The 21,864-nt window shown below is 33.1% G+C and overlaps 8 protein-coding genes across 12 annotated transcripts; 5 read left to right on the forward strand and 3 right to left on the reverse strand.

Moving 5' to 3' along the window:
* Positions 1-20: 20 nt before the first annotated feature.
* LOC105223958 (uncharacterized) lies at positions 21-2,517 on the forward strand. The gene has a single exon (XM_011201879.4). It carries the CDS (start codon positions 97-99, stop codon positions 2,149-2,151), a length of 2,055 nt encoding a protein of 684 aa, XP_011200181.2. The 5' UTR covers positions 21-96; the 3' UTR covers positions 2,152-2,517.
* A 110-nt stretch (positions 2,518-2,627) lies between these two features.
* LOC105223957 (selenocysteine insertion sequence-binding protein 2) lies at positions 2,628-4,491 on the forward strand. The gene is made up of 3 exons (XM_011201878.4): positions 2,628-3,310; positions 3,488-3,708; positions 3,778-4,491. The coding sequence occupies exons 1-3, from the start codon at positions 2,757-2,759 to the stop codon at positions 4,020-4,022; spliced, it is 1,020 nt and encodes a 339-aa protein (XP_011200180.2). The 5' UTR covers positions 2,628-2,756; the 3' UTR covers positions 4,023-4,491.
* Positions 4,334-6,407, reverse strand: LOC105223956 (bax inhibitor 1). The gene is made up of 4 exons (XM_011201877.4): positions 6,064-6,407; positions 5,200-5,653; positions 4,960-5,130; positions 4,334-4,489 (listed from the first exon to the last, which is right to left on the reverse strand). The coding sequence occupies exons 1-4, from the start codon at positions 6,138-6,140 to the stop codon at positions 4,451-4,453; spliced, it is 741 nt and encodes a 246-aa protein (XP_011200179.1). The 5' UTR covers positions 6,141-6,407; the 3' UTR covers positions 4,334-4,450.
* A 3,205-nt stretch (positions 6,408-9,612) lies between these two features.
* On the reverse strand, positions 9,613-15,147 carry LOC105223955 (cleavage and polyadenylation specificity factor subunit 6). 4 transcript variants are annotated; one of them, XM_011201873.4, is made up of 8 exons: positions 14,633-15,147; positions 14,332-14,574; positions 13,588-14,058; positions 12,152-12,319; positions 11,217-11,743; positions 10,779-11,072; positions 10,642-10,707; positions 9,613-10,540 (listed from the first exon to the last, which is right to left on the reverse strand). In XM_011201873.4, exons 1-8 carry the CDS (start codon positions 14,699-14,701, stop codon positions 10,330-10,332), a joined length of 2,049 nt encoding a protein of 682 aa, XP_011200175.2. In that variant the 5' UTR covers positions 14,702-15,147; the 3' UTR covers positions 9,613-10,329. The 4 variants fall into 4 exon arrangements, with proteins under 4 accessions (XP_011200175.2, XP_011200173.2, XP_011200174.2 ...); XM_011201871.4 differs by having other exon boundaries at positions 9,613-10,543; positions 14,633-15,146; XM_011201872.4 differs by having other exon boundaries at positions 9,613-10,543; positions 12,152-12,316; positions 14,633-15,145.
* A 339-nt stretch (positions 15,148-15,486) lies between these two features.
* Positions 15,487-17,751, forward strand: LOC105223953 (protein ST7 homolog). Of its 2 annotated transcripts, none has more exons than XM_011201869.4 (3): positions 15,487-15,918; positions 15,984-16,274; positions 16,334-17,751. In XM_011201869.4, the coding sequence occupies exons 1-3, from the start codon at positions 15,780-15,782 to the stop codon at positions 17,467-17,469; spliced, it is 1,566 nt and encodes a 521-aa protein (XP_011200171.1). In that variant the 5' UTR covers positions 15,487-15,779; the 3' UTR covers positions 17,470-17,751. The 2 variants fall into 2 exon arrangements, with proteins under 2 accessions (XP_011200171.1, XP_011200172.1); XM_011201870.3 differs by having other exon boundaries at positions 15,488-15,918; positions 16,337-17,751.
* A 1,033-nt stretch (positions 17,752-18,784) lies between these two features.
* Positions 18,785-19,290, forward strand: LOC105223951 (U6 snRNA-associated Sm-like protein LSm8). Its single transcript, XM_011201867.4, has one exon. It carries the CDS (start codon positions 18,889-18,891, stop codon positions 19,177-19,179), a length of 291 nt encoding a protein of 96 aa, XP_011200169.1. The 5' UTR covers positions 18,785-18,888; the 3' UTR covers positions 19,180-19,290.
* On the reverse strand, positions 19,214-20,712 carry LOC105223952 (DNA polymerase delta subunit 2). The gene has a single exon (XM_011201868.3). It carries the CDS (start codon positions 20,572-20,574, stop codon positions 19,288-19,290), a length of 1,287 nt encoding a protein of 428 aa, XP_011200170.2. The 5' UTR covers positions 20,575-20,712; the 3' UTR covers positions 19,214-19,287.
* Positions 20,713-20,758: 46 nt separating this feature from the next.
* Positions 20,759-21,720, forward strand: LOC105223950 (39S ribosomal protein L46, mitochondrial). The gene has a single exon (XM_011201866.4). The coding sequence runs from the start codon at positions 20,849-20,851 to the stop codon at positions 21,662-21,664; it is 816 nt and encodes a 271-aa protein (XP_011200168.1). The 5' UTR covers positions 20,759-20,848; the 3' UTR covers positions 21,665-21,720.
* The last annotated feature ends 144 nt before the right edge of the window (positions 21,721-21,864 follow it).

A 21,864-nucleotide genomic window follows, 5' to 3' on the forward strand; every position in this document is an offset into this window, starting at 1 on the left:
AAAAAAGCTGGCAGCCCTATTTAACTAATTTCGATTGTGCTTGCCTCCATATTCATATCATAATCAATTACAGCTGTTTATATCCAATTAGAAAAGATGTTGATCTGGGGGAAAATATTTTCTTACGTGTTATTTATATTTGGCAGATTATTGTTTATTTCAATCGTAACTGCGTCGCCTATTGAATGTCCAGGAGAAGCTGTTAATGAAATACGTCAACAAGCTGAACAATATGAGTTATCATTTCTCTTTTATCATGTCTCGTGGAGCGATGATAGTCGAATAGCCCGAAAGGTATACGATCACGTTGCACACTATTACCGGGAAAACATTTATTTCGCTACCATCGATTGTTATCACCTTGCATGCAACTGCAGCAAAACGCACACGTCTGCGCTTGGCTCAGGAGCTCCCAATAAATGGCCAACTTTATTAGTACAATATGGTCAACGAATTTGTTTACAATATAACGGCGATTGGAGTTCAAGAGCTCTTCATATCTTTATTGACAACCTGTTTCTACCTGTGGAAAGATTACATTCAAGGAGTGAATTGAAAGAAGTGAGAATGGAAAGAGATGCTGTAGTATTGGGAGTTTTTCCTGATCTCTCCCAACCTGAGTTTCGGAAGTTTGTAAGTGCAGGCGTCAAATGGCTAGAAACTGATCCAGAGTCAAATTTTCGATTTGCTACAACATTTGGAAAGCCGATGGATATTATTATTGACAAAGTGAATAATAACAACCAAACACAATCACAAATTTTACTTATCACTAATAAAGATATAGAGGTGTTACCAAACGATTGGAACGTTAGCAATATCGTTTCTTGGTTAAAATCGAAGATTGTGCTGTCAGTAAATTCTTTGTACGGTTATAACTCACCAAAAAATATTGCAAGTCAGTTACGCTTATCGCCCGTATTGGCTGTAATTGCAAACGACTATTTCTACGAATATATGTCTAACTTAACAAATCCTGAAATGTCCACTAAGGACGAATGTTCTCTAAATTATTTGCAGCATGATCTGCTTGTTTTTGAAGAGCTTAATTATTTAAGATATGCGATGGACAAAATTAAAATATCAAACCCACACACATGTATAGCTAAAGAATATGTTAACCTATGGAATTTACGATATTACTACGGGTTGAATGCCCACCTTAAGCGATTGATGTGCCAATTGAGTGATAATTGTGACAATGAAAATGGATTGGAATTCAATATTAAGCAACTTACAAAGTGTTTACGAAGCAAAAAATTTAATTCGCCCAAAAGAAAAATAGCAGCCGCAAAATATTTAAAAAAATTTGTCGAAACAAATTGGGTCGATTTCAGGTCGAACCAAAATCAATCATTATCTGTTGTTATTTTGGATGAAGTTAAGTACATGGATTTTTTTCAAACTTTGGGAATTAAGGAAACAAATGAAAAGAGCTTAGTAACAATGATAATAGCTGATCGCTTGAAAGAAAGTGTTTTTTTGTCGCAAGATTTATTTGAATACGACAGGCTGGAACACTTTGTACGTGGTTACTATAATAATAGCCTTACAGCGTATAAAACAAGTAGTTACTTTAAAATAAAACCGGAAATACCTCAAAACAAGGTTTTTATTGAAAACGTTAACAGTGAAATATTCATGAAAAAAATAGAGCAGTCCAATTTAACCACAATTTTACTGCTTTATTCGCCGTTATGTACATTCTCAGCACTTGTATCACAGGCACTTATACAATTATCAGCTCGTCTTGACGATTCGTCAGGTATTCAAATCGTACGTATAAATACATCTTTAGATGAGTTACGTTGGGAGTTTAAAATTGATAAAACGCCCACCTTGATTGTGTTTCCCCGTGGACGTGGAACGGATTCTCGAGTATTTCCAATGCATTTAAAGGTGGATGTACGAAACATATTTAGCTTTGTATTGGCTCAAATGGAACCATTGGATCAATTGAAAGCTTTACTCAGCTATTGCAAACGCCAAAAATTACACTCACTTCGAATGCGAAAATGTTTGGAATACATAAAAACTATAGTTGAGTATCAAAAATTGGACAATATAGGTAAACAGAAAATGGATGTAGAACAATTTGTTGAATGGAGCGATGTAAACTGGCAATTAAAAACTATATTCCCTCTATACTAAACATAAATTTTTTTATTTGATCTCAGATCTGTATAAGAAGTAGAATATTTATACGTAAACTTATATTTCACACGCATGAATATATGGATGTATCTGTTTTTGACTTTGTGTTAAATACGACTTATTTTTGAATTATTTATTCACAAAAGTTACAATTGTTTACTAATTATGTCCCTGTTAATCATTCAGTATAACTAAGGTCATTCGAAAACACGCTTAAAACTTTTAAGGTAAGGATTAGTATATATGATCTAAACGCTCTTTTTTGTTCACTGGACAAAGTGGTATTTGACAATGAACTACTCGGCGTATTCGACTGGGAACAAAACAAAACAAAAATAACTTGATTTAAAAAAAAAATCGCAATTAATTTCACAAACACATCCATACTTTCCGGAATTTATCCATGCTTCCGTTCATATCGATAACAAATAATTGTAGTACAAACTACAAAAACAATAACATCGATTATTGACAGTGAGAACACTTGGTAAACAATACAGCTGTGAAATTCAAATTCTGTGTTTTTATTTTTATAGATTTCTTTGCACAAAAAAATTTAATTGTTAAGAGTTTGTTTTAGTAAAGAAAAGTTGTAAACATTTATGAAATGTAATTTTAGTGGGATGGCCGCTAACTATAAAGGTACTTCCGACAAACTAAATGTTATTGACAGAAAAACCTTCGAAAATATAAAGCAGAATCAAGGTACTGAAAACGATGATCCCTTCCGTAAATTAAAAAATGCCAAGTTTCGGAAAAAAAGTGCTGTGAAAAGCGGTGGAGGTGCAACCTTTAATTTGCTGCATTTTCTTACTAAAACTTCTAAGGAAAGAAAAAAGGAAACAAAGTTAAAATACCGAACTGTTTGCAAATTTGGAAATCGTACGCATAAAAATTGGAAGCAACGGGGAAAGACTAGAGAAGGTGGTAAAAGAAAAAAGTATACCAAGTTGAAAAAAGCTATATTGAGCTACAGGCAGCAGAAAAAACACAATCAGCAAAAAACTCAGTTAACAGCGGGATTACTACAGGAAACTGTGCATTTAATTGAATCTCTTTCTATTGATTCCAAAGAAAAGGAAAAAGAGCCAGTCAGTAACGAATTTAAGCCTACACAAGAATTTGTTAAAACCGCTCACTCGAGGCGATTTAGAAGGTATAAACAAATATTACTAACTTACAAATATTCATACTTTAATATTGAATATTAGTAAATACTTGAACATTTAAAAATTAGTTGCATTTCTTCTGCCGCAAGAATTGTTAAAGTAAGGGCTTTTCAAAATGAAGGCTTCACATATACTTATTATTAATAAATAATTTATATTTTTAGTTATTGCGACAATTGCACAACTCCTTTATTGAAAGAACTTACTGAGCAACTACTCCGCGAACTTGATCGCTTTCAAAAACGTGCCGTTGCTCAAAATGCAATAAAGGCTCATGCTCACAGACGCTTCGTAGTAGGATTTCGTGAAGCCAATAATTTTTTACTTGTAAACAAAGTAAAATTGATAATAATTGCACCAGACTGTGAAAAATGTGATGGCGGAGGTTGAAACAATGCAAATATTGCCTACAATTTGTTCAAATAAATTAATTTTTAATTTATTTCTATTATAGACGGACTGGATGAGAAGATTTGCAGTATTAAGAAGCAGTGCCAACAGCAAAATATTCCATATCTCTTCTCACTAAGGCGTCGTGAATTGGCATATACATTGTTTAAGAAAGCTCCGGTTGGCTGTGTGGCGGTGCTTGATTTCGATGGAGCACGTGATATATTTCTAAAGTTGTTACAAGAGTTAGAAATAGCAAAAAAATCTTATGAAGATCTAACAATTATACGATCTGCTGAAATAAAATAAAAAATCTAACAACTTGAGACTAAAGGACTACTTTTACAATCAATTTCCTCTAATAACATTTTAGTTTGAATATTTTTTCTAACTCCTTTTAATCAAACATTCACATACTGAATTTTCCACAATTTTACATTCCATTAACTGTTCGACAATAAACATTTGTTTTTTTTTTATTTATATTAAATATTTATTGTTTACACACAAAATTTTGTTCTTCCTGCTAAAAAGTTAATTTCGTCCTAAAACCTCAATTTAGAACAACTACATAACCTACCGATGTATTTAGAAAACATGGGATAAACAAACCAGTGTAATTAGTATTGGATTTGAAATATAATATTAATGCTGAAATTTGGGTATAAGTTACTTCATGAAAAGATATTTAACATATAAAATATTAATGTTTGGACACTCCGCGAAGGTATTTTCAGTTAGTTCCGTTTACGACGCTCCTCACGTTTACGTTCCTCCTGTAAAAATAAAAATTCATTGTTAGCATACAAAAATATATATTTTTTCTTAAAAAAAAAATAATTAAATTGTTTGAATACCGTAGGGTGATGTGTTTAAATTTTGAAACAAATTTCTCATCATTGGATTTGCATATTACGTTTAGTTAGGAAACTTCAGTAACTAGCACGGCAATCGGAAGTTTATGAGAGCAAATGATGCTTAAGCTGCAATATTTTTATTTTTTATAATTAGAAAATATACTTCATAACCGAAATTTTGTAACACACTTTGATTACATCATTACGAAATCTGCTACTACTATTCAAGATCAATCTAATTTGTTCATTTGTTTTAATATCCGAACACACACGGAAATTAACAATTTAAAAATGTAAAAGAGCCAAACCCTATATAAGCTTAAATTTTAAGTAACAACAAACACCCACAGATTCTACAAACAATTTCAACATCTGTGTAAATGTTTTACCTTTTGTGTTAGAATAATTAATAAACGTCTAAACATGCTTAAAACATCAAAGAACAAATCTAATGCATGTTGAACAACATCTCGATTTCCTGCCCGGCATTTCTCCACTATATTTTGTGTATCGAAGACCACAAAAGCAGCCATTACAAATACACCGACGTAAAGTTGCGCCTATAACAAAAAGAAGTTATTTACCTAATTAATTTCGAAAATCAAAATAAATTTAACTACTTTACTTACCAATTGTACAAAATATGATTGGAAAAACATATTGAAGAGGCTTAATATTGCCATAGTATTGATTACACTGACCAGCAATCCACCCAGGAAAAGATACTTTCCTCGTTCCGCTAGCAAAGCACCCAATGAAAGTGAAACGAAGGTTACCACAGTGCCTGTTAGCGCGGTTATGATTATCGATGGATTGATACTTATTATATATTGCATCAATGGTCCCAAAGTCTGTCCTGAACAAAAACCGAATGCCATCAACATGCTAAAGCGTGTATAGTAGTTCTTTCCATCATCTCTATAAAAATGTAGGCCCAACACAAGCCCCAATGAGGCCAATGCGGCTATCAAACCAAGATTTATAACACCCCACAACTGTAACATCGCTCCTACCGCAGTACTAGCCGTTGCGGCTCCAAGTACCATGTAGACTTTGGCCAAATGAGTACGCACATACGGTTCACTGGAATAAAATAAGGTTTCATTCCTTTAAGATGGGTTGAGGGATATATATACATCTGCAATTCTTAATACTTATTTATTATGCATGTAGATATGTACATATGTAAATGAAAATGACGTGGTCCAATGCAGTTATTACAACCAACTCATATAAAAGGATATATATATATATATATATACATATCTATATTCTGTTTAAAATACATACTTATATAATTTATAACTAAAATCAAATTCTTTAAACAGTTGTGAATACAAAAAGTGGTCACTTTAATTAAAAAGCAAAACATAAATTTATCAGTACATGTATGTATGTACATATTCACATGTATATAAATTCTTCTGTACTTCGACCTAAGCAGAACAAACGAGTATATGTTTTTGATAACACCAAATTTTACAGATACTCACTATTTATCACCCAATCCATTGATAAATCCTTGGACTCTGTCCTGGAAATTTGCATATGTTGCAGTCGAAGACGCCATTTCAAGGCAAAGTGGCGTAACGTATTGCGAAATTTCTGTTGAGGATTCGTGGGGTTTACCTCCGTGAAATTATTGTTTCTATTATAACTTCAAATTTATTATTTTTAGGTCTTGATTCTTTTCAATTATTTTGACAGAAAACTCTCTTTATATCTTGCTTTAATAAATTTTCAGTTTCAAAGTAATCACAAGTTTTCTCTGTTATATTACAACTCGTTACTTCTAGACGTTTTCGCGTTTCTTGTCAATAAATTTCTAATCATCTCCGAAACTCTTTACTTGCTTTTTATTGTAATCGCTTTGTATATTTTCCACCACGGGTTGGCGATGCCACGCTCTTCGAAAATATTTTTATTTACACACGAATTAAATTTTTGCGATAATTATTATCTCAATAGAAGATATCAGATATTGTCAATATACAAATATATAATTTAGAAAAAAATACACAATAGATGCAAATTACAATTCGGTTTCTACAACAGAAGTAAAATTTAATATACCTATGTCCTATGCAGCTAATCTGACGGTGAATATTGATATCTACCAAACCGTTAATATTCGATTGTCTTCTTCATATTTTAGTCTATTAAATTTATATAATACGCTGAGAAGAAAGCATCAAAATAAGAGTAATATACTCGTATATAAAGTAAAGCAAAATTAGAATATAATTGCGTTTATGTTTTACTTACTCTTCTGATTGTTCAGTTACTGGTACGTACATAATGCGTTTTCCCTACATAACATACGCATTATTATTGTGGGATTTAATTTATTTCTATTTTAAGTAAAATATACAATTTTATTAACAAAAACTGTACAAAAGATATGCTGTAACTTTAGAGCACACAAAATTATATTTAGAAGGGTTTACAACTTTTTTATTTCGATTGCAAAATGAAAATTGTGCGTATTAAATTCATCTTACTGCCTCCCTGAATATTTTTATTTAAAAATTTTGCTAGTGTTTAAAGAATGTGACCAACTTAAGGCACTCGAAGGACTTTCTTGCAATTTAAAGCCAATTTACAGAAGTTTATTGAACAACTTGTTTAGTATAAATACATAAAATGGTGTATTTAATAACCACCCTATTTATGTATATATGTATTACGTATGCCTGAATTTGATTTATATTAAAAGACAAGACACCCGAGCATTGGTGGCCCAGCTCCAATGAGCTTAGTATTAATGAAAATGTCATTAACATATTCCTTAATTTACTATTTGTAAATATGTTGACTCTTATAAAATAACTGCTATACTATTAATATTCTAATACTCGTAAAGTTGAAACAAAATAATAAAGAAAAATCCTTTAACATCCTTCTTGTAAAAATAAAGTGCATGAAACCTGCGTACGGTACATCTCATTAGAATTAATATTTTCCATTTACATAATGTTTGTATTTTGCACCAACTATTTTAAAATATGATTTTCCTCTCCAACAAGAAATCGGGTTACACTTACCAGCGATTGCTCCACTTTTCCTTGCGCACAAATTCATCTTTAACTTTTCTTTATCGTATTAATTAAATAAAATAGTTTACATCTATTAATAATGAACCTGACTGCAATTATTAACTTACTGACTTTTAGTGGATGGCTTTTTAGCGCACGAGCGTGATTTCTTGTTAGAGAGTGCACATACATACTTATGTACCACAAGTTTTCACTGTTCATAACAATAGTTGATGGTTTATATAATTCAAATATCTATTTAATACATTAGTTCAAATACAGAAAAACTGTAATTATTTTCTAAATATCACTTTAAATGTAAAATGGCAATGCAAAAATTTGTAACAGTTCAATTTGGATTAAAGTACATTAATGTACTTGTAATTGAGCAAAATGGGAATAGCAAAAAGCATAACAATATAAATGCTTAAGTTATCGGATGATAACAAATATGCAGTTATCCACATAACTACTCACAATTGTTTGATTATTATTTTGGTAACCGTTATAAAAATAAAATAGAGCTCAAACATCCGATAACTACAGCCTTACATACACCACTTATTCAATATGAATATTTCGAGTATTTTTACCTGCTTTTGATTAATCATATCAATACTTTATAATTACAACAGTAATAATGCCATCATCACAGATGGTGTACATTTTTACCGTATTATATCACAGATTATACTAGTATATACAATGCATTTTGAAAAACTTCAAATCACAAAAATAAATATTGGAAATAAATAGTTCTCATTAAAAATTACTGACTTTAGCTTTATGTAAGAAAGTTATCAATGCAATTAAAGCATATCATTATATGAAATTTATAAAGATTATATAATAATATATTATATGTATATATATATATGTATGCATAATGAATTAATTTTTAGCAAAACTAAAAAAAAATATAATAAATAATAACAAAAAAAAAATTAACATTACACTACCACTTGCAGTGCTATTCTTAAGATTAGGAAATGAAGATAGATGGAATACTATTATGCTGAGCAAAATTAAAAATTTCAGTGTTTGAATGTATGATTTACAATCATAAGTAAAATATACATAGACATATGTATCTCAAAAATATATGTAGCATTAATGAATACTGGATAACTTTTTAAGAACAAATTTTTCGAAAACATTCAATAACTGGTAAACTTATACATTTCAAATTAAATGTTATCATAGTTCCTTTTGTTGTCTATTTTTTACAAATTTCTTAATAAGTATCTATCGTAAGGCGATGGACAGTTTGGAGAAATAAAGAGAAAAAATAAAATTTGTCAAATACATTACGCTAGCCACTTAATTTATAGTTTTGGCGTTAGTATATCTACACTTTCATCTATATTGAACATACTTAACAGGATCGCACCCGTAAAATTTTATTTACGATTGTCATAATAAAAAAATTTAAATCACGTTTAATTTCGCCCATAATTATTATACAAAGATTAAGCACATTTTTCTTCCATTGAAGTGTACATAAGATGAAAATGTGATTAAGGAAAAAATGAAAACTCCTAACGTAAGTGGGCAACAATTTCGAAATTTACACAAGTGATTGAAAAAAAAATGTATTGAACAAAGTTTTCATTATGTCTAAGTCTAATGGTGTTACAAAGGAGTAATAAGTATAAAAACCATATACCGAAAGTGTTAAACTTACAATTCTAGGTACTTTGAGATTGTAGAATACTAAGTATACCGTTGGGAGCAGAATTTATGAGGGGGTTTCAGTGTTAGTAATGTGTGTGCAAACAGAAGTTGTTACTATGTTTAAAGTTAGTATATGGATATAATACATACAATTGAAAATAAACATTGGAAACAATGTTGTAATAAGAAGAAAGTTAACAACAATAATAAATATTATAAAACAAAGAAATAATAAATAACAATTGTTATAGCCACGCACAAAACAATGGTGCATATAAATATAGGAGTATTTATATAATTATAGGTATATCAGCATAAAAGACAATACAATAGTTTGCAATTTAACATTTTAAAATATTTTTTTTATTAATAAATGGAAATATCAATATACAATCTTCTTCGGATGTGAACGCGCAGGATTAATGCCGCAAACACGAAAACCGGTTCTGCTGTCGCCATTAGTTGTTACGATTTCACTTAATCAAACTTTAGTTAGATGTCCTTCAAATAATTTATTCACTTTTCTTAATCTTTCCACACACACAGGCTTATTAGTACTGATTAGTTCCATATTTCCTTTATTGAATACTTCATTTCCTGCTACAGCATAAATCTTGTTTGAAGATGTGCATGTTGTATTTTAAAATTGAAAATTTCCGACTTAAGAGTTTACATCTATGTATGTATGTATGTATAGTTCTTCATCGAGACGATTCCACTGAATTAATTATGTTTTCCATCGAAGTCGTCTATGGTTAAACCGCATTTTGCGATTTCTTTAAAAATTATTTAATTTCAGCATATTTAGATCATTTAAATCTATTTAATATAATGATAATCAATTGAAAGTGTTAATTTGCAAACGTACGTTTGCTATGGGGCCTGTCGTAAAAGTTGAATAATTGTTGATTATTTCTCTATGGTTTAAGCATTGCATACAATACAATCAATGTACCACTTTAAGTGTACCGTAGCATCTTTTCTTATTGTATAGATTTATTTACTTTGTTGCATGTGCTGGTTTAAATTTCTACGTGCTTTACTTTCTGCTCAGTGTCGCGAGCGATGTTCCTCACGTCGATCACGGTCCCTTTCCCGATCCCGGTCCCTGTCACGTTCTCGCTCGCGTTCCCTGTCACGATCACGATCCCGATCTGATGAACGATAACGTTCCTCATAATAGCTGCGTTTTGATGGTACATCACTGACAACTTCCGCAATTGCTTCTGGAGATTTTCGTGGACGTGCAGAACGACTGGAGCTACTTTATTTTTGAACCAAGTGATATAAGAATATTAATTAATTTGAAACATTTATAAAAATAAGTTTTATAGTCAATTTATAAAATAATTTTCAAGTTACCTATCATCGCGGTAGTGATCTGGCACAGGGCGTTCACGTTCTCTGCTTCTGGAGCGCTCCCTGTATCTGAAATATATTTTTGGGTTTCAAATAGTCCAATACCTTTAGAAAATATTAGTTGTTTGTGTGTTACTTACCCAGCCTCGCGATCACGATCGCGCTCACGTTCCCGTTCACGTGAACGTTCTCTATAACGTGATGATGAACGCTCCCTGCGTTGTCTTGGTCGATGAGTGCGCTCACGAGATCGTGAACGTTCCCGCCGATTATAACTTTTCGTTTCAATACCATGCAAAGTATCTTGCAATGAACTGATCAAAATCTTACAACGCTCGTCATGAGCCACTTTTGACTGTTTTATGAGAGAAATAGCCGTGACCAATGTTTCAATCGCACTGGAATACTCCCCTGCAGCTGCATCTGAAACGGCTCTATAAAAAGAAAAATATATAGAATATTTTTATAAAAAAGATTATATGGTTTATATAAAAATTATATGGTTTAATGGTCCTTATTAAAAATTGAAAAATTGAACGCGACTTTTCAGTTTCTTAATAAGTTTACTGTTTTCTCACCTGGCTATAGCTGAACTGCTCACAGTGCGGTTTCTGCTCATTATTTCCTCGAATTCCACTTCAGATAATTGAGGTCCGATCGCTTGCTCAGGGAATTGGCCTTGTGGTTTCGCCGGAGCTGGGCCCGGCCACGGTCCTCGTGGTGCACCTTGTTGGGCAAAATGTGGTGGGGGGCCATGTTGAGGTGGCATACCCATTCCTTGCTGTGGTGGTCCTGGTGGGCCATGTGGTGGACCACTCATGGGCGGTCCTCCTGGATGCTGAGGAGGACCACCTGGCTGGGCAAAGAATGCCGGATTTACGTGCGGCGCTGGCCCACCGGGACCTCCGTGTGGTCCTCCTGGCGGGCCGCCAGGGCCCATTTGAGGTGGCCCACCTGGTGGACCACGTGGTGGACCTTGCATATGTGGTGGTCCCTGCGGAGGTCCTCCAGGTGGACCTTGAGGCGGAAAACCACCATGCATTGGAGGCCTATTCCAATCTGGACGTGGGCCACGGATGGGCATTCCCCCTGGTGGTCCCTGGAACTGTAATACAAATAACATTTAAATATAACATGTATATATGCAAGTATATAAAAATAATTAAAATAAAAAGTTTACTAGACTAGATACTAGATGTTTGTTATTTAATATAAAATGCTTTTAGTAGTGTTAAGGTAAGCGCACATTGGTCAACATTTTTGAAGGCTGTTAGAAATTTATAAATGAATTTATCTGAATAATCTGAATGCTCTTCTAAAGAGTGTTTTTTTAGTTACAAATGTTACTAAATACTATTAAACTAGTTGGATAAAAATTTACCTATAAATAAACATGTAAAAGCAAAAATAAAATTAACTTATGTGTATTGATAATTTCGAAATGGTGTTGTTTCTACCTTAGAATAAAATCATTATTGTTATACAGCAATGTTACAAATTTTATTTTGTTTACCATTTGTGGTCGCTGTGGTGGCCCATTTGGCGGTCCTGCTCGTGGTCCATTTGGACGAGGCTGTCCTGTAGCTGTCCACTGACCTTGATTTGGTGGATAGCGTGGCGGTGGACCGGGCAATGGCTGTTGTGGTCCCATGTGTCCACCTCCCTGATGCATTGGCGCCTGCTTGTATTGTTGTACAAATACAGTTTATGTGCATGACAGTTGAGTTGTTGTAAATGTTTTGCCATTAGCGCAATTTCATTGTTTAAAAATGAGTGAAAGAAGTCGAATTATCACATCGAAAAGGTCCAATAAAAACATGGAATAAAACAATAACAGTAGCAATAATAACAAATGTAGACTTTTACAGACGTAGTTCTTTTGCAGCTATATTATATCGGATTTTAATCGCTTAAATCTAAGAAATTAAGTTTAAGAGAAGTTAAATGAAAATAACAGTAAAGAGTTAACAGAAGTGTTAAACCCTTTAAATATATTCAGTATTTCTGTTTTCATAAAGAAACCCATTATTTTACCAGAAAACATGCACTTGTATTTAAAAGAACATATATAAACAATATTTACATATGTACAGATCTATGGATAATTTACATACAATTTAAAAATATAATTATAACAGTCTTTAATATGATTTGGATTTACAGTACAGAGAAATTATATATTTTCTTTTATCTACCAAAGTCAAATGAATATACATAGTAAATAAAATCAATATTTTGACTACCAAAGCCATATGCTTAAAATATGATACATTAGTTGTATAAATTAATTTTTTTAATGTATAAAATTCCAACCTTTAAAATATTAAGTTTTGAAAATAAATATGTGCCTTAGAATTTTTTAAAATAAAATAAATAGTAAAAATTGTATAAGGACACTGATTTCATATTACAATTACATATTGCATCAATTGAAACATTAATATTATACAAATATTTAAACTACATTTTTGCTACAATGGGTTAACATAAAATAAAATTTGTGTTCTGAATAGTTCAAATAATTTTGGATGAATGACGTACTATATATAATGGAAATCAGAAAAGCCACGCCATGAACATTGGCACGTAAAAATTTTAATACAGTAATACAAAAAGTAACAGTTTTTAGTTTTTAAATAATTTCTTAAGGCTGTACATATTTTCTCAGCCAAGGTTTTATAAAGAGATAGAAGAACTACTCTTGTTGTGATTGCTTATGAGATTAAAACCGATTAAATCAAGGACACAGTATACTTAAAAAGACTATTTTTGATATTGGCATTCAGAACTACTCAGATAAACATGCCTAATTTGATTGGTTAGATGCAAATACCTCGAATAATGAACAATATATGCAACCAAGAAAAAATAAAAAAACATATTATAAGAAATGGGGAATAAACTACTTAATTTCTTAATAACTAATAGTTAATAATAATAAGCACATACCTGCATGCGTGGAGGACCAGCATTTGGACCGACAGGTGGACCCTGTTGCATATGTTGTGGTCTATATTGACCTGGTGCCATATTGGGATTAATCATACGAGGAGGATGACCAGGAGGCACACCTTGTCCACCAGGATGTGGAGGCATTGGCCCACCCACTCCCATATTTGGAGGCGCCGGACCACGTGGAGGACCATTTTGCTGCGACGGTGGCACCGGCCGTGTTTTCTGCAAACTCTCGAACTGGTTTAGTGCCTGTTTCGTTGGATAGGTTACAACAGGTGCTTGGCCATGCAACTCCTTTTTAGGTAGACGTTCCAAAACTAGCCGCAAGCTGGCTTCAGACCCAAGCGATACAACACTAAATCCTTTCGATTGACCGTTAGCTCTATTTTCAAAAAATTTAACCTCTTGAAAATCTGTTACTCCAATTTCTCGCATAACATTTGCAATATCTTGGTCGGTTGTCCACTGTAAGTACAAAAAAGAATATACACAAAACAATTAAGTTTTTTATTTACCACATTTGCCTTTAATTTATATTATATATTTTAAATAGAAGTTATATAAAAATGAAGGTAATAGCAATTATAAATGTATTTTCCACGAAAACGAATATATGCATAAGTGGGAATTCTTATAGCAGTATATACCTCATTTCAATTTATAAAAATTAATCCTTTTAGGATATGCATCATTATAAACTTGAAAAAAAAAAATAACTTAAAGAAAGTGCACACATACCCATGTTAAATTGCCTACATATAGCTGATAACGGCGACCCATATGATTAGGAGTTAAACTACCACCTCCTTGATGGTAAAGACCATTTGAGCCACTACCGTTAGCGGCTGAATCGCCTCCAACTACTGGCGCAGCATTTTCGACTGCATTTGCAGATACTGTCACTCCGGCAGGGACAGATGATGGTTCTGTGGGACCACCTATATCATCATACAGATCTACACCTTCTGCTGCAAATTCCTCCTGAAACCAATAAAAATTAAAACCTGAACGTAACGTATAAATAATCTATTTTTCTCACCTGGTTCTGCGCGGCAAAATCTTTATCCAAATCTTCTGCATAAAGATCTAGCACAGCACCGTCAGCCATGGCCGATATTGACTAATTTCAATTTTTCTGAACAATTTAAACAGGCCTAATACCCAAAGCCCCAAGGAAATTTATATTTCAATTTCGTTAACTTTTGTTAACAAATTTTCACCCTCCGTTATAAGCTGCATTCAATTAAATATTATGTATGTATATTAGAAACGGTACGCTCTTTTTATACCAACCACACCGGCGAAAACGTGAATTTTATCCACAAAATCTTACGCTTCTTTTTCACTTTTCTTCACTTTTTAGCAACATTTTTCTACACATGATAATTTGCTAACTGTAACCATATACTTTTAACGCGAACTGATGATATAATTCACAACTTATACCTCTAAGAATTAAAATATTATAACTTCTCTGAATAACCCGCAGAAAAATATTTTTTCTCAATTCATACCGCAATCGAATAGAAAATGGTGCACGAAAGCTGTGGAAAAAAGAAGCGTAAGAAACAATGGCGACACCTGAAGGTAATTCTAAATTGCAAATAAGTAGAGTTGCCAATTATCTTCTTCTTGTGTTGAATAACTTAAGAAAATGGCTTGAATAAACTGAATGTTTAAAAAAATTAGTAATTATTATTATTAAGTAAAGATTATCTGAAATTAGTAAATAATTTTTGCTTATGTTTTCACAACATTTAATTATTAAATTTTCTGTTAAAATATTTTTAAAACTAAATCCTTCGAAATATCCCCAAACCCTCAAAAATTAAAAATATTGGGCATTTTCTGGCAGTAGATCTGCAACAACTCATATAATCCTCTATAAAATTGTAATAAATTTGCATTTGCAAACATCACATATAAAACATATTTACATATTTCCAAAAATTTTGGTTTAGCTTATTGGACAAAGTGGAGAAAGAAACCCTAACATACAAATAAAACAACCAGAATTTATAATTAAATTTTAAATAAAAGTGTAAAGTTTTATTAACAAAATAATTATCAAAAGCTGTGTATTTGTAATTAAATATTACTGTTGTCATTGCGTCTCAAAGAAGAAAGTGTACATTTGTCGAATAGGTTTATAACGGTGGGAGAAGGAAAAAGATCATACAAGAAGAATGTGGGACTCCTCGGTGTTCCTAAGCACACTAACACCGAAGTTTTATGTGGCTTTGACCGGAACATCGAGTCTTATTTCCGGATTAATTTTAATTTTCGAATGGTGGTATTTTCGTAAATATGGTACATCTTTCATAGGTAAAACAGTAATTTTTATACATCTTCAATTTAATAATAATACTATTTAAAATTATTATGTAAAGAACAAGTCTCTATAAACCACATTAGTCCATGGATAAATGGTAGCGATGCACAGGCTGAAGCTAACGGGAATGGAAATAATGGTAGTGGAAATGGAACACCAGGAAGTTCTAATAATCAGACAGCTGGTTCAAGCCAGCAAATGCCAGAGTGCAAAGTCTGGCGCAATCCTTTGAACTTGTATCGAGGAGCAGAATATCAACGCTTTTTTTGGGCAACTAACAAAGAGCCTCTAACTTATTATGACATGAATCTGAGCGCACAAGACCATCAAACATTCTTTACATGCGAAGGTAATTACATGTCAATTTATAATAATGATGTACACTAATTTTAAAAATATTCCTTAAAGTAGGAGATGCGAGAAAAGAAGAATATGAAATAATGCAAACAGCTTGGCGAGAACGGAATCCAGTTCAAAGAATAAAAGCCGCTCATAATGCGCTTGAAATTAATCCAGAATGCGCGCCCGCTTACATACTTTTAGCTGAAGAAGAAGCCACAACTATTTTGGAAGCAGAAAAAATATTAAAAACAGCACTTAAGGTTGCAGAAATAAATTACCGAAGATCGCAGGCTACACAACATCAAGGTCCTATAGCAGAAGCTGCACATCGCCGTGATACAAATGTACTAATCTATATTAAACGACGACTGGCGATGTGCGCACGGAAGCTAGGAAAATTAAAAGAGGCAGCCAAAATATTTCGTGATCTCAGCAAAGAAATTCCATCTATCATGAATGTACTAAACGTGCATGAAAATCTCATAGAGACGCTGCTTGAGATGCAAGCATATGCCGACTGTCAGGCAGTTTTGGCCAAATATGATGATATTTCTTTACCTAAATCGGCAACAATTTGTTACACAGCAGCGTTATTAAAAGCTCGTACTGTGGCAGATAAATTCTCACCCGATATAGCATCAAAGCGCGGTCTTAATACCATTGAAATGAGCGCCGTCGAAGCCATTCATCGAGCTGTTGAATTTAACCCGCATGTACCAAAATATTTATTGGAAACAAAACCTCTTATTTTGCCACCAGAGCACATATTAAAACGTGGCGACTCAGAAGCGCTTGCTTATTCTTTTTTCCATTTAAAGCATTGGAAAAATGTGGAAGGAGCAATAAATTTACTTCATTGCACATGGGAAGGTACATTTCGTATGTTACCATATCCGTTAGAGAGGGGCCATTTATTCTATCCATATCCAACATGTACAGAATGTGCTGATCGCGAATTACTGCCAGCCTTTCACGAGGTGTCAGTTTATCCCAAAAAGGAATTGCCATTCTTTATTTTATTTACAGCAGGACTTTGTTCTTTCACAGCACTTTTAGCTTTGCTTACCCATCAGTATCCTGAGCCGATGGGAGCGCTTGCACAAAATGTTCTTCTTTATATCTCCTATCCATTTCAAATACTTAAAGAGCGCATTGAAGCATTATGGCCATGTAACTTTCTTCATCAGCTGACTCGAGTTTAAAATCTATGTTCATAAAATGGTAACGTAATTTAATAATTTAAGACACATTAACAAGTTGGTGAATACATCAAGATGTCGGACCCAAACTTAACTTGAGATTTTTTTAAGATTACACCATACTAATTTAAGTTGTTTTGTATAATTTGATTTTTTGATTTTATTTATTCAAATAATATTTACCAATTGGTTGCTTAAAGCAACTACTTACATACATATATGAAAGTGTTAAATTCTGAGAATGAATTAGCAATCTCAAGTCAATATAAAGTTATTAAAAGCAAACCTACAGTGGATTTAATTTCGGCATATTTTGCTTCCTTTTTGTGGAGATACATTTTGAATATTTTGCATGCGATAATTTTCAGTACTTATATATCATTAGGATACAATGAAGACTCATTAAGCACTTTGTGGAATTTACCTTGTTTGAAACTCTGAAGAACTCTTATTTAAAGAAAAAAGGGAAGTTTTAATAAATATATGTATGTATACAAAAGCACAAAGTTATTTCGCGATAATAAGGCTCAACGGTAATATAATTGCAATTTCAACTATCTTTAAATAAATTGTGCTTGTTAAATAAACATTACATACTTGAAAGTTGTCAAATTGAATAAGATGCACCACAAACATCACATATTTGTAACTGCTATTAGCATTAAGAGAAAAAAAGTAATCTCGTAATACGTTTACCATTGTAATGGTGGCGACACTACTACCTGGGCTGTGTTTTATCACTGGAGCAACCCTTGCAACAGGTTTGGTCCGTATACTCCTGAATGGTACTGGCATTGAGTCCCACCCGTGCAAGTACCCCATACGGTCCATAAAAGCTTAAACAGGCATCATTTCTCCCGTACTGATAAGCAATAGCGTGCGTGTATTTATGAATGTATGTGTAAATGCGAGTAAATAAGGGAATATTTAATAAACATATGAACATATTAAACTGAATTGTTTAATAATCTCAGTATGTAAAATATGCTATTAAAATAATTAAATTTAAGATCCCTGATTTGATTTAACTTTTGTGACTTCTCTATTCATAAACGTTCTCTGGCCAGGCTCTCCTTTTTTTAAAGAAATTGTTTGCTATTTGTTAAGGATAGTCAACTAATTAATTTAAATAAAATAGTTATAATGTATGGGATCATTTTAATATACATACATATATGTTAAACGGTTAAATATGAGGAAATTTTAGAATGTGTACAACTTCATACCGTAAATATAAAATCGGGATGAGTCCCGGTTACGTAGACTTCACTGTCATGTGAACAGAATTATAGCAATGAAACCATTTATTGTGATCTTCTAAAGAACAAGATAAGAACAAGCACGCGTACAAAAGTCAAATCTTGTTTATATTTTACTTTGACGAAACTGTTGACAATATTCGAGTGAAATTAACATCTTAAAATGGCATCAGGATTGGAGGCCTACATAAATCATACCGTGTCTATAATTACCGCCGATGGACGAAACTTTATCGGCACACTAAAAGGGTTCGATCAAACTATAAATGTCATCCTCGACGAGTCTCATGAGCGAGTCTTCTCTACCACATCTGGTATCGAACAAATTGTTTTGGGACTACATATTATTCGTGGTGATAACATAGCTGTAATTGGTCTTATAGATGACCAAATTGATTCGCGACTTGACTTGGGTAACATACGAGGGGAACCATTGGGTCCAGTAGTGCATTAAGATTTCTTATCTATTACAACAATAAAACAACTAATCCCAATTAAATAATAAATCTTTTATTATTTTCGTATTTTGATAATCAATAAATTACTTTGTTGAATAACTTTCTTATTTATCTGTCTTAAATTTTATTTCTTTGCAATCCAGAGTATCCAAGTCGACTACAGCAATGCTTTGTGTTTTCGAAAAGTTGGGTATACAAATTAATCTCGTAGTTTGTTTCTTTGAACCTTTATGTAAATCAGTTTCAAATACGTCGCAATTTCCCGCGAAATACACGTGAGGACATTCTTGCAAAATAAGAGGGTCTGTGTCAACATATGGGTAACACGCAAGGGTGTCTGGTGCTGTTGGTGCTAAATGTCCCCAAACCAAAGTACTTCGTAGCGCTTCTAAGGGCTTCTCGATCATTGTACATCTAAGTAAGTCATTTATATTCTGTCCAGAACAACCCACAAATTGATTATTATCTAATGAAAAAGCATACGGGTTAGGAACACTTCGGAAAGATGTACTCTTAGAAGCCTTGGGGAACATAAACGGATGGAACGGTTGTTGAGGAAGCATGAAGTTGGCTGGATCATGCGCTCCTGGCATTATGTCAATTGATACACTTTTCGACCAAGAAGCAAACCAACCGTCAATAGCACATATTGCTTTTACTGCTCCATTATTATCGTTGTTGCGAGGTTGCAAAGATGTAGTTTGAGATTCTTCTGTTGCTTTTCCAACGGAATTTCCAGCCACGATTACGCGAACTATTTGGGAATTTTGTTTTCCAAACACGTTACCACATAACCAATGTTGAAATAAGTTAAGTTCGTCGATATAATCATCTGCTCCTGTACAATTAATACCGGATAAAAGAACAAGTTTTCGATTATAGCCTTTATTGGACAAAGGCTTTTGAGGACCTGCTTCATAATATAGTATTTCTTCAACATCAAATCGGCCATCTTCCTCAATGCTTCCCAAAACAGCACAAACTACACCGGTTGACATAAAACGACCGTCTACTTTGCCATACAAACGCACTCGTTGAAGTTCATCCTCAAGAATTAACTTATCTTCAAGGTCTGCATAATGTTCACGAGGTGGCTGCGGAGCGAGTTGGTTTTCCTCAGAAATTTCACGCAATATACTTGGTTTATGAGCTTGATGTTTGTAAATTGTACCTATAATAATGCACGTTTCTGTTTGCTCTTCATGCAAATCGCAAAGTTTCTTTACAGCGTATTTGTTGCTCCAATGTTCCTCCGCTAGTGGTAAAAGGAGCGATGTCATTTCCCTTAATCGATGAGCATAAAAGTGTGAGTATTGTTTGTGATAATCGAATGAGGTAAGCCGAAATTTATTGGATAAGTCCTCATACTCAGATTTACTTCGAGATAGCATTGTTACGCTTTAAAAACTAATGTATGAATATTTTTCGCAAAATAATTTACCCACTTCACAGCGGAATATACAAAAAACTCAATTCGTTGTTGTTTATAACAAATTGACCGGGAAATTGTATTCTTCTTCTTTTATTAAATCAACAATTCACAATTATCTTAGATAGCTGAAAACAGCTGCTCAGTAATCACATAAAAAGGTTAAGTATTTGGATTGCGACCTGATTGGGTTATGTCAGTTTCTATAATAAAGTAAATAGTTTAATTAAATAAAAATGTATCGAAAAATTGTTACGAATCTTGTGAAGTTTGTTCCGAAAAGAGATGCGAACGTGATAATGCGACCAATGTCTGCAAAGTCGGTGGAATCTAAATCAATTGAAAACTGGGATTTGTATGCATCGGTCCTTGTGGAACGTCTGCCCATCGTATCAAAAAGTTTCAACGCCATTGAACGTGAATTCCAGGAGCAACTATGGCGCGTAGAGTTCGAGAACAGTTTACAGTCAGATCATGAACTTAAACATCAACAAGATTTAATACAAAGTGAACTAATCAAAAAAGGAAAAATGGAAGTGGACCTTGACGACAGCGCTTCCAAGCAGACAGCACAAGATTTAAAAGATGCCTACTCAGAGGAGTTAAAAAGTTTTCAATTTGCTTTACGGTCTACTGCCGACGATGCAACCAACAAAACAAATTCAACAAATAGATGCTTAGAAGACACTTTGTATCTGGTTGTCGAGGAATCATTAAGTAAACAAGCGGTGAAGATGTTACCACAAGGTCCACGACTTGATGGTGAGACCATGCGTCAGGCGGCAGAACGAGTGCTACGTGAGAAATGTGGTACTCAATTGGAGGTTACTTTCTATGGAAACGCACCATGCGGATTCTACAAATATAAGTATCCAAAAGAAGTGCGTAAAAGTAGTGTCGGAGCCAAAGTTTTCTTTTACCGAGCATCCCTACATGGCGGTAATGTCGATACAGCAATTGCGAAAAAATTCGAATGGCTGACAAGGCCAGCCTTAGAGGAACAACTTCAAAAATCTGAATATTCAGAAAGTATACAAAAATTTTTGTTATAGAATAAATGTACATAAGTGCCCAAAGCAACATGTTAATAAATCCTCGTTAAAATCAATTAAGTCGTGTTTTGATATATAATGTATATGTATTAAAATTATTGACTGCGACATATGTATGTAATTGGAATGTTGTTGTTGTCCTTTGGGCGGTTTCTCAATCCCCGTTAGGATGGTGAGGGTTATCTATGTTGTCGTCGATT

Source organism: Bactrocera dorsalis, chromosome 5, assembly GCF_023373825.1.
Source record: "Bactrocera dorsalis isolate Fly_Bdor chromosome 5, ASM2337382v1, whole genome shotgun sequence".
In the NCBI taxonomy this organism is placed as follows: domain Eukaryota; kingdom Metazoa; phylum Arthropoda; class Insecta; order Diptera; family Tephritidae; genus Bactrocera; species Bactrocera dorsalis.

Bases quoted from the DNA above. Each gene is read 5' to 3' on its own strand.
- LOC105223958 (XM_011201879.4), top strand. From the start codon at position 97: ATGTTGATCTGGGGGAAAATATTTTCTTACGTGTTATTTATATTTGGC.
- LOC105223957 (XM_011201878.4), top strand. From the start codon at position 2,757: ATGAAATGTAATTTTAGTGGGATGGCCGCTAACTATAAAGGTACTTCC. The intron at 3,311-3,487 runs GTATAAACAAAT...TTATATTTTTAG, and splicing joins CACTCGAGGCGATTTAGAAG to TTATTGCGACAATTGCACAA. The intron at 3,709-3,777 runs GTTGAAACAATG...TTTCTATTATAG, and splicing joins TGAAAAATGTGATGGCGGAG to ACGGACTGGATGAGAAGATT.
- LOC105223956 (XM_011201877.4), bottom strand. From the start codon at position 6,140: ATGGCGTCTTCGACTGCAACATATGCAAATTTCCAGGACAGAGTCCAA. The intron at 5,654-6,063 runs GTGAGTATCTGT...ATTTTATTCCAG, and splicing joins AATGGATTGGGTGATAAATA to TGAACCGTATGTGCGTACTC. The intron at 5,131-5,199 runs GTAAGTAAAGTA...TTTTTGTTATAG, and splicing joins AATCATATTTTGTACAATTG to GCGCAACTTTACGTCGGTGT.
- LOC105223955 (XM_011201871.4), bottom strand. From the start codon at position 14,701: ATGGCTGACGGTGCTGTGCTAGATCTTTATGCAGAAGATTTGGATAAA. The intron at 14,059-14,331 runs GTATGTGTGCAC...TTGTACTTACAG, and splicing joins ATGTAGGCAATTTAACATGG to TGGACAACCGACCAAGATAT. The intron at 12,320-13,587 runs GTATGTGCTTAT...CAACAATACAAG, and splicing joins CTGGTCCTCCACGCATGCAG to CAGGCGCCAATGCATCAGGG.
- LOC105223953 (XM_011201869.4), top strand. From the start codon at position 15,780: ATGTGGGACTCCTCGGTGTTCCTAAGCACACTAACACCGAAGTTTTAT. The intron at 15,919-15,983 runs GTAAAACAGTAA...TATTATGTAAAG, and splicing joins ATATGGTACATCTTTCATAG to AACAAGTCTCTATAAACCAC. The intron at 16,275-16,333 runs GTAATTACATGT...TATTCCTTAAAG, and splicing joins AACATTCTTTACATGCGAAG to TAGGAGATGCGAGAAAAGAA.
- LOC105223951 (XM_011201867.4), top strand. From the start codon at position 18,889: ATGGCATCAGGATTGGAGGCCTACATAAATCATACCGTGTCTATAATT.
- LOC105223952 (XM_011201868.3), bottom strand. From the start codon at position 20,574: ATGCTATCTCGAAGTAAATCTGAGTATGAGGACTTATCCAATAAATTT.
- LOC105223950 (XM_011201866.4), top strand. From the start codon at position 20,849: ATGTATCGAAAAATTGTTACGAATCTTGTGAAGTTTGTTCCGAAAAGA.